This window comes from Antrostomus carolinensis, unplaced genomic scaffold (assembly GCF_000700745.2).
Source record: "Antrostomus carolinensis isolate BGI_N321 unplaced genomic scaffold, ASM70074v2 scaffold15015, whole genome shotgun sequence".
Taxonomy (NCBI): Eukaryota; Metazoa; Chordata; class Aves; order Caprimulgiformes; family Caprimulgidae; genus Antrostomus; species Antrostomus carolinensis.
Genome location: NW_010314367.1, coordinates 5,135 through 15,187, shown reverse-complemented (window position 1 = coordinate 15,187; position 10,053 = coordinate 5,135). Strand labels below are relative to the sequence as shown.

Genomic DNA, 10,053 nt, shown 5'->3' with positions numbered 1-10,053 from the left:
TGTAGCTTCTCTTCTTGAATTTGTAGTATTTTGATATTCTGCATCATAACTTCCTTTCCTAGTGGCTTGTGGAAGAAAAAATAAATTGGAATTTTAGTGCTGTCTTTGCTTCTGTTTGCACTTCTCTTCCTAAAACTGACTCTTTTTGACAGCTGAAATAGAAATTTAATCCAAATAGAGGTCTGAGCTGCTAGGGCAAGATCTGAGATTCAGAGAACCACTGAGATTGGAAGGAACCTTTAGAAGATCATCTAATCCAACCCCCTTGCTTAAAGCAGAGTCAGCTGCTGAAAACTTGCATGTTTTAGGGAGTATTTCAATATGCATCTTGAAAATTACAGCTTTAAAAAAAGCTAAGTTTGCAAGTCAAACTTCCAGAACAATAAAATGCTGCAATTGCTTTACTTGTTCACTGTATCATGGTATTCCATCGTGTTTTACTTGCTTTTTTGTGGTTTTGGTTTTAGGGTTTTTTTTGCACTCCATTTGGAGAACCTAATGTGAAAATGAAGTTGCTCACTGGCCAGCTGCCAGTGTTGATGTATACAGTTTAATTTTTCATGGCAGCTGCCATTCTGTAGCACTTTATATTGCCAAAGTCCAGTATTTAGCACCTCTGATCATATCAGATGGATAGGTCCCAGGAATTGGAGTAAGAGTAGTGCTTAGTGGCAGTCTAAGGAAAACAGAATTTGATAAGTTGTCACAGGAGGAGTGAGACAGGAAGGAAATAAAAGCAGGGACAGGAATCCATGCTTTACAGTTGAATGTTGATGTCTGGACTTCAAGGCTGTTTTTGTTTCTTCTAGCAGTACCATGTCTTGTTGGCACTACTAGAGTACAAGACCATGTCTTGTATGGTTTGATGCAAAGTGTTTGTGCTCTTGCTCTGCCTGTGTGTCAGCCTGGCTCCAGCCCTGTTGGGACTCACTGTTTTGGTTGTTTATAGATTTTACATATGTGGATTAGAACCAATTCTCAGTCTGACATGGTGATACAGGTGCAATCTAGGTGCCACTAAATGAAATTAAGAGGCAAAATCTAAAACAAACAATATTTTTCACTTGGTTTGTAGCTAAATTGTGGACCTTGTTGCTTCTGGATATTGTGAAATACAAGTGAGTAAATGGGTTCTGGAATGAATCAGGCAAATGCACAAAGACAAGTTCCAGGTGGAGCTATTGAATATAATAGCATGGATACCAGGCAGGCCTAGGAATTCTAAACTATTGATTACCAAGAACTGGGAGGTATATGAAAGGAAGGAAAGTTAATTCTGTATGTGCCCTGTTTATTGCACTCTACACTGCACTGGTGTGGCCCCATCTCAAGTACTGTGTGCAGTTTTGGGTGAAGAACATCAAACTATTAGTGTGTGTCTGGAGGAGGGTGGCCAAGATGGTGAAAGGCCTCGAGGGCAAAACTTAGAAGGAGCAGCTGAGGTCACTTGGTTTGTTCAGCTTTGAGAAGGCTGAAGGGTGACCTCATCGCAGTCTACAACTTCCTCAAGGTAGGCAGTGGAGGAGGAGGTCTCTCCTCTCTCTGGTGACCAGCAATAGGACACGAGGAAATGGAATGAAGCTGCGTTCAGGGAAGTTCAGGTTGGACATTAGGAAAAGGTTCTTCACTTAGAGGCCGGTTGGTCCCTAGAACAGACTTCCCAGGGAAGTTGTCACAGCACCAAGCCCATCAGAGTTCAAGGAACATCAGGATGATGCTCTTAGTCATATGGTTTAGTTTTAGACCATCATGCAAGGAGCAGGGAGTTGGACTTGATGATCCTTATGGGTCCCTTCCAACTTGAGATATTCTATGATTGCATCTTTTTGTTTTTCTATGCGTCTACTACTGGCTAGGACAGTAGATAGAGCTTTGGTCTAAAATCCCATGGTTTTCCCTACGTTTTGAGAAACAGTCCACCTTCTGTCGCTCTTGAAGGTATGAAGTAGGTAGGAGTTAACAGTGTGAAAGTGTTGATTCTTGAAACTAGAAATCTTGGTTTGTCTGAGAATTGGCTCGCTGCTAATAACTTTTCAACCTCTCGTTTTGTTTGCTAGGTAATGTATTCTACTACTTTGCTATGCACACACGCTCATGAAAATCAATACAAAAGATTGGAAAGTTCATTGCTGCTCTGGTTCTTTATGTGTTTGTTATGAATAACAATGTAGGATCAGACAAACCTTGGAACAATTGCAAATTTGAAACACAGCCTCACCTGAACTAGAGAAGGCACTTTAGAGAATTGTAGGGCAGCATCTTACTAAAAAGTGAGGAAATTTAACAACTTCTTTCACTGACAGTCTGAAACTGCAGTTTGTTCCACAACAGCCCCCCAGTTTTCTTTTAGATTCATCAAAGCACTTTGTAGGTGTCTCATCAAAATTGCTGATGCAAGGAGTTAAACTTTATATGTTGCCATGTTCATAGGCTTATTGAAACTCCATGGATCTCTCAAGCTAAAATCTTTTCTTGCTGGAAGTTTAGATAGGCTCAAGGGGATACTGGCAGGTTACCTTGAAGAGGAGTCTAGTGAAGAATATTAAATACACAGAATGACATCTGTCTCAGGAAGTAGCCTGGATTGAAGGTAGTCGGAGTGTGGATGGTAGCAGGAGGGAATATTGTGTATGCTTGTCATTTTCTTATTCTTTGCTGTGTATCTGTTCATGGCTGTCACTGCTGGAAGCAAGGTGCTGAGCTGCATCAATCTTTGGTCTGATCTGGTATGAATGAAAAAGGAGGATGTCTTGCTCCAAGTGTTCTTGCTTTCTCAGAGATCAGTAATTGCATATGACTAGGAAGAAATAACAGGTGGAAAGATTTGAACTGCTGATATTGAAATAACCACCCCTACCTTTGCCTTTAATTAGTTCCCAGGGATCCACCTAACAGGACAAACTGGTTTGTAAGGCTCCATGTGATTCATTGATAAGATGCATCTGTGTGGCTGGCGTTGTTAACGCTTGGGTTGTGGCCTATCGCAGTTTTTCATTTAATAACTTTAAAAGGATTACTTCTTAAAATGTTCGGTTTTGCTTCTTTTTCTGGGGTTCCAAACTCTGAGGGTTTATTTAATCTTTAACCTCAAGAGTTTTACTAAGGAAAAATTCTGTTTTTGTTGTTGCCTTCTGATTTGTTAGACAAAAACATTCATAGCTGTAGTCTTACAGGTTGTGCTACTTTATTTGGGATCACCAGTGGCATTTCCTTTCAATAGCTGCAAACAGCACTGATACATGGAACTATTTAAGTTCATAGTAGCTGCCCCAAAGCCAACCTGATGTCTACCAGATGATCTCCACTGCAAGTCTGAAGTACAGTTACACTCTGGATTTGTTTTGTTCTATTCAAGGTTCTTGGAGAAGACATGAGCGTTACTTCTCCTTGTTATATAAAGTTCATAATTATTTTCAGCTGTCTCGTGTCGTGCAGGTTGATAAAGAGGACCTTAGGTCTTATTCTGTTGACACAGTAAATGCTTTCTTCCTCAAAAACGGAATAGATTTTGGTCAATAATAGATTTTTTTTTTCCTGTGACTTTTCAGTTACTAGCTGAAATGATTGATATGGCATGGCAGATCCTTAGTTTAGAGCAATTATCAGGCTATTCCACACTTCCTTCCATTGCTACCCTGCAAAGTCATCTGTATAGTTAACTCTTCCTTTAGATCTAGTTACAGCTTGATCAAATTTATTGCATATTCTCATATTTATTTCATGAGGTTGTGTGAAATAACTTACAAGTGCCACTTTTGTGGGACATGTCCACAGCTGAAGGGTGTTGGCAAAGATCCCACTTAGTGTTAGGCTGGGTGACAAGAGGAGTTGGTTGCCTTTGGAAATTCTGATGTGGAAAGATGGCAATCAACCTGCTATCCTGATGGGAAGAGTTTGATCTTGAAATCCTGCTTCTGAATCTCAGATGCTGCTGGTAGATATAAATACAACTGCTTATTTAGAAAGAATGGCAGGACATCAAGTTTTTAATGCTTTTGCTCATGTGAAAAATGGCATCAGCTCTTTTAATCTCAATATTCTTTTTCATTCTAAAAGCGGCATCTCCTCTTGCACTATGCGCTTGCATAGTGATTGTTGATTCAGAAGGAAGGTTGCCTACTAAACCGAGAGTGGTATTTGGTGTGTCTTGTATTTCGTGCAGCTAGACCAGACCATCTTGACTTTGTGTGACAGCAGCACAGGTTGCAATATAAGATTGGAAGTCAGGCTTTAATGTGAAGCTATTGTGTTTGCAGCTCTAACCGGGAAACTGCTAACTTTTGTGTGAAGGACACAAACAAATAAGGGGAAGTAGGGAAAAATCCCTCTTATTCCAGACTTTCTTTTTTTTCTGATTGTGGTGCATTCTGTTTAGTGTGTAAGGTTTTAATCGCACTAGCAAGGGTTCATTGTCAAAACTGTTCACTCTAAGGAGACTTGCAGTAAGGCACAGGATTGTAACCAAATACATGCTTCCAATTGGGATGAAGTTTCGCATTTATTTTAATCTCTGGAATACTTTATATAAACTAGCTGTGTTTCTGCTTTGTGTGTGTGTGTATATATGTATATATGAAATCATTGCATTTTCCTATGCAGTTACAGTATGGACTGTTTAACAAGTATTTGAGTCATTAGTGTTAGACTGGGTAATTGAAGCTTGGCATGCCAGCTGGAAATTCAAATTGTTTGTCTTTTTTTCTGTACCGACTAAACAACAATTTCTGTATTTTTAATGTTTAAAAGGTTGTTTTTTTTTTAAAAAAAAGAGAAAAAAATCCCACATGTTTCTGTTAAAGACTGGTATACTAAAATTGTTTTTAGGTAGTCACTAGGTCACTGATTTGCAACTGTTACACAATACAAAGTTATGCCTTAAACTCCATTGCAGTAATAAACTGGATGTGAACAATCCAGATGTGTATTTAAAGACTTAGTGAAATATCAATGTCCATATGGACCTGCGAGTCTGCTTGTGTAGAACTCGCTGCAGAATGAGTTTTAAACTATGAACACCTTATCTGTTTATTAGAACTTCTGTCCAGCACTAGGCATAGCACTTATGAAGAAAATATGTTTGAAAAATCTATGACAAATGCTTTGTTCTAGTATCTAGAATTTGCTTTTGGAAGAAACCCACTGTTGTCCTTTTTGGAAAAGTGTGCGTCACTGGCATTATGTTGGATTTTATAAAAATAAATCTTTAAAAATAGGAATGGTGATTTTTAAGATCAAAGGGTAAGCACCTTTATCAAACGGGATTAGTGGTTCTATAGAAATGCGTGGGAGGGATTTATTCTCTGTGTGTATAATCCTTTAATGATGATCTGCATTACAAATTAATCAGGAAAAGTATGAACTGTTCCTTTATTTCCAGCATTTCAAAGGCAGCTGTTTCTGCTGAATCCTCATGAGCCACCAGAATCTGGGTTAATTTATAGACTGCAAATTTTCTTTTGAAAACTGATAAATAGTATGTCAAATTATTAGATTAGCAAGTATAACAAAGATCAGGATTTTCAGTTGCATTTATGAATTCACAAACTCTCTTCTGGAATGCATGTGTATGACCAAGTGAATAGGTTGAATAATTGGCCAGTTCTGGCCAGTGAGGTGATCTAGACTTTTCCAGAATGTTACAATTTATATTTTAACCAACAAGGAATTTTTAGAATCTGTGCATCTTTAAGAACCAGGTGATTGTTAGTTCCTCAAGTTTAATCACTGACATAAAAAAGCAACCCTAGTCAGGAAAATATGTTCATTGCTCTCTATGGTTGGGGCATCAACGCTGTAAATGCAGTGTCGGAGATTTATTTTTGAAACAAGAGTGTGCGTTCAGTGATTTCCTTGGTAATATTTTCATATATTATTATTATATAACAATAATATGAGTTCTTCCTACACAAACACTCACTGATAATTTTGTCATTAAGAGCATGAGAGGTTGCAAGAAAATACCAACAGTTGGATTGGAACTGTCTTTTAAAAGCAGATACGAGGCAAATATTTGCCTCTGTTTACAAAAAAATTGCTTCTTCTCCCATTAGACATAAGACATAGTTACATGTGTGCTGTGTTCCTATAGTACTTAAATAGCTTACATGCTGAAATTGATTTTCAAGTACAGCTACCTCCAATGTCTATTTTACTGAGTTCTTTTAAAGCATAGCTCTGAAACTGTTAAGTAGTCCATTTGTTTTTTGTGTTTGTTTTTTTCCAGACTGATCTTGATTATGTTAACAGTGTTGTTGCAAGCCTGGAAAAAGAGTAAGTTATAGTTTTAATGGGGGACTTCTTAGCTTATCAGTGGGTTTGCTTTTTGGTTTTTCTTCAGTCAGGTTGTGATAAGTAATAAGAAGTATGAGACCACACATTTTTGTTTCTTGGGGATTTGGCCTTTTGAACAACAAAGTAAGAGATGACACATTAAGGAGCAGCGATTCAGTTAAATTATAAAACAACAAGTGGGATTAAATTATTTGGTGTAACATAAACAGATGGAAATTTGTGACACCTGTGTTAGGGCCTGTTATTCCATATGTTCAAAGAGAGCTATAGAAAAAAAATCAGTAGGTTCAGAAAAAAAGAAAAGCAAAATAAATGTTTAGAATCTAGTTAGAGTTCTGATTATTGGGCAAGAGACTGTACTGCTCTGAAGAAGATGCTAAGGAAAAAAATATTTTTTTTAAGTAGCACTTTTATTTTACATGTCTCATTTGAATAAGTCGTTGTTGTAACCAGATATAATAACTGTGCCAACAGAAAGAAAGGAGGAAGTCTACAGAACTCAGAATCTGTCATGTGACTTTAGGATGTTTCTATTGACAGGTTTTCTACAGAGATCAGTTCTGGCTTGGTGGAAGTAATAGCCCCTCCTGCAACTTACTATCCTGACTTGACAAACTTGAAAGAGACGTTTGGAGACTCAAAAGAGAGAGTGAGGTTAGTCTGTTCCCCCAGATCTTTTCTCATCTCCTCCCACATCCACACTGTTGTTGTTTATGAAATGGCAAGTGGGATGTGAATTCTTGAGATGTTTTTACTGTAATTCTTGAAAGTATGGGGATGCTAAAAGTTCTTTGTGAATCCATCTCATTTCTATCTGCATGCTGCTCCGTGCATGATCAGAGCCTACTGCTAGTCTTGGTTGAACTAATTTAGTGTTAATTTTGGGGAGAAATGAGACTTGATATATTTTTTTTGCTATATGTAGACTTTTTTGTTTACTTTTTCTTCCTGAAATTCAGTGTAAAATGCAGTAATTCCTGCTTTTTTTAATTACCATTCAAACTTTTTTTAATGAAATGTCAGCTAATTTTCAGAAAATCAGATTCAAGTAAAACCAGGTTTATGTCTATATTAAAGCATAAGGCTAAAGCTTTGTTCCTTTCTTTCAGACAGAGGATTTCCTGAGAGAACAGTGCCAAAGGCAGCTGTCCTAACATTTCACTAATAACATTAGTCCTAACATTTCACTAATTTTGTCATTCTTCATAGTGAGATTTACTTTGCATTGCCAGCTTGTAATGGGATAACTTTTTTTCATAATCCTTAAGATTTTAATTTAATTTCAGATGGAGAACAAAACAAAACTTGGATTATTGTTTTCTTATGATGTATGCCCAGAAAAAGGGAGTTTATTACATTCAGGTAAATTTCTCTTCTTTGTTTTGAGACAAGTTTTCAAATGAGTCTCCAGAAATTATGCTGTTGTACTCACCAGAATGATCTACACGGAACAGAGATAACTTGATTCCCTAGTTGAAGGAGGGCATTAAGTATGGAGGTTATGGTATATGAGGAACTAATCTGTGGAGGACACTGTCTCTGAAGTAGGAAGTAATTTGTCCTATGTGAATTTTCATCTTAAGATGCTCAGTAAAAAAGTGAAGGAATGCAGACAGCTTAACAACTTTTTTTTTTTTTTCCTTGTCCCCAAAATGAGTTACTGTTGAGTCACCTAGGCAAAAAACACCAGCATAGTTTTGGGTGGAATTTGAGCTAATATCCATTTTTACTTTCTTTTGAAGGCAAGCGCAGCATCACTTTACTATGACTGCTGTGTATAGATACATTTCCAGTGTGTTGTTAGACTTGTTTTCTTTTTTCTTTTTTTAAAGTGGTTTTCAAGAACAGAGTAAAGCAATTCTCCTTAAATTTAGTTTAGCTCAGAATTATTCCTATCTTGTTTTGCTGCTTTGAGTAGAAGCCTTGCCTCAGTATTGCAGATTTAGTGAGTAACTGCACTTATGATCTTTATTTAAATTTTGGGACTGTGTCCTTTGGGTATAATGCTGCACTCATCTCATCCAGTTTCTACAGAGCTATGCTGACTGCTCTTGGAGAGTTATTGGAGACTCAGCTGTCCTGGAAGCTGCACAGTCAATAACATGAGACAGTCTTTTTGAAACGAGGCAGTCGCACAAATATTTGTGCCAGCACAAGGGGGAGAACATGAATTCTTCCATGAAGTGGAAGAAAGGACAGGAGACGCAGGATCCTTAAAGTAGTGGCCTTACTGTGAGCTGAAGGGAATGTTGCATCACATCTTGTCAGTTCTGCTGCCCAGACTAGATGATTAGTTTGGAGTATGCACCTGTTCTGTTGGACAGCTAAAGCCAAGTGAAATGAATCCTACCTCTCTAGACAATGTGTCTCAGCTTCTTGTCTCGGAGGAGAAATTCTCAGTGCTGTTAGGTGTGTGAGGAAACTGAGTCACGTCTGCATACAAATAATACAGATATTCTACTTGTTCTACTGATTATTTCATTTAGTCTAGCATTATTTCTGGATGATTTTTCTCTGAAGAGAGAAGCTAGAAAAGCAATGTTCTGAAATAAAAAGTTGAGATACATTTGTGGATTCTTACTAGAGAAAGATTCTGGGTTAGTTCTCCACAAATAGACTGTGATTCTGACAATAATTATTCTTGGCTATAGCATCTAGGTTTTATAGCAGCACTTGCATTACAAATATGTGGCTATGTATTAGCAGTATATTATAAATCAGTATTTCCTAGCTGTACTTTTTTCTGTTGCTTTGCTGGTGTTTTTTATTTATGTTGATGTCACTGCTACCTTCCTCTAGCTTGAAGATGACATCGTTGTCAAGCAGAATTATTTCAGCACAATAAAAAATTTTGCACTGCAGCTTGCTTCTGAAGATTGGATGATTCTAGAGTTTTCTCAGCTGGGTTTCATTGGTAAGAAAATGTTCACTTTAGTAGTTTGAAAGAACACATTCATCCTCAAACTCTGTGAATTAATAGTGCTCTGACTTCAAAGCGATCTTCTTTGTACTGGAAATAGACCAAGAAGTAGAAATTAATTGGCTTTTTTAGGAACTCTGATTTAACTCATGGGTTGTTTTTTTTTTGTTTTTTTTTTGTTTTTTTTTTTTTCCCCCCCCAGTTGTTTCATATACTTTTGTATGTCTGAGGCAAACTCAAACTGTTGGAAAAGAGGGCATTTTTATAGCCAAAAGTTAATTAATGTATAAAAATACTAACAGCTGAGCTGCAAGTAATGACTTACTTTGAATTTAGCTGCTGTTAAAAATGTAAATAAAAGATAACTGGCTGAAGTAAAAGAAAAAAGGGTGAAAACTAACTCCACCTAAACCAACTTCATTGGTGTTTGGGCCAACATTTCCAAGAATCAGCAGGCATTGGTTTGTCTTGGTTGCAAAGCCTGTTCTGTCTCCACCTTCCTGCTGCATCAAGGAGAAGTTTTGGCATTCTTCTCCTCCTTGGGTGTAGTTAAGATTGTTGTATCTGTCATTTGCAATGAACAACAGTGAGAGAAGTTAATGCAGCATCTCGGGCTGTTATGGATTGACTACCATACTACTAATTGAAATTACTTTATTGTTATTTGCTCTTACACTAATATCTTTTTATTGAGAGGTACTAGACTTAACAGAAAAGCAGTGAAAAAGAAGTTTTGAAGGGATTTTACAAATCAGAAGTTTATTTTATAACTGCAGTGATGTGTCATGATCTGTTTAAAAGCGCTAAGCTGGAGATACGCAAGGAAAAATGAAAAGCTAAGT

At 37.2% G+C, this 10,053-nt stretch overlaps 1 protein-coding gene across 1 annotated transcript in view; it reads left to right on the top strand.

Annotated features, from left to right (window-relative positions):
• The window catches only part of LOC104524677 (alpha-1,3-mannosyl-glycoprotein 4-beta-N-acetylglucosaminyltransferase A-like), a gene marked incomplete at both ends in the record, with an annotated part of 23,249 nt that extends 14,044 nt beyond the window's left edge, over nt 1-9,205 (top strand). Inside the window, 4 exons of the mRNA XM_029084876.1 lie at nt 6,224-6,270; nt 6,832-6,945; nt 7,578-7,653; nt 9,091-9,205. Of these exons, the coding sequence (XP_028940709.1) occupies nt 6,224-6,270; nt 6,832-6,945; nt 7,578-7,653; nt 9,091-9,205 (352 nt within the window). The remainder of the gene's footprint in view (nt 1-6,223; nt 6,271-6,831; nt 6,946-7,577; nt 7,654-9,090) is intronic.
• Between the last annotated feature and the right edge of the window lie 848 nt (nt 9,206-10,053).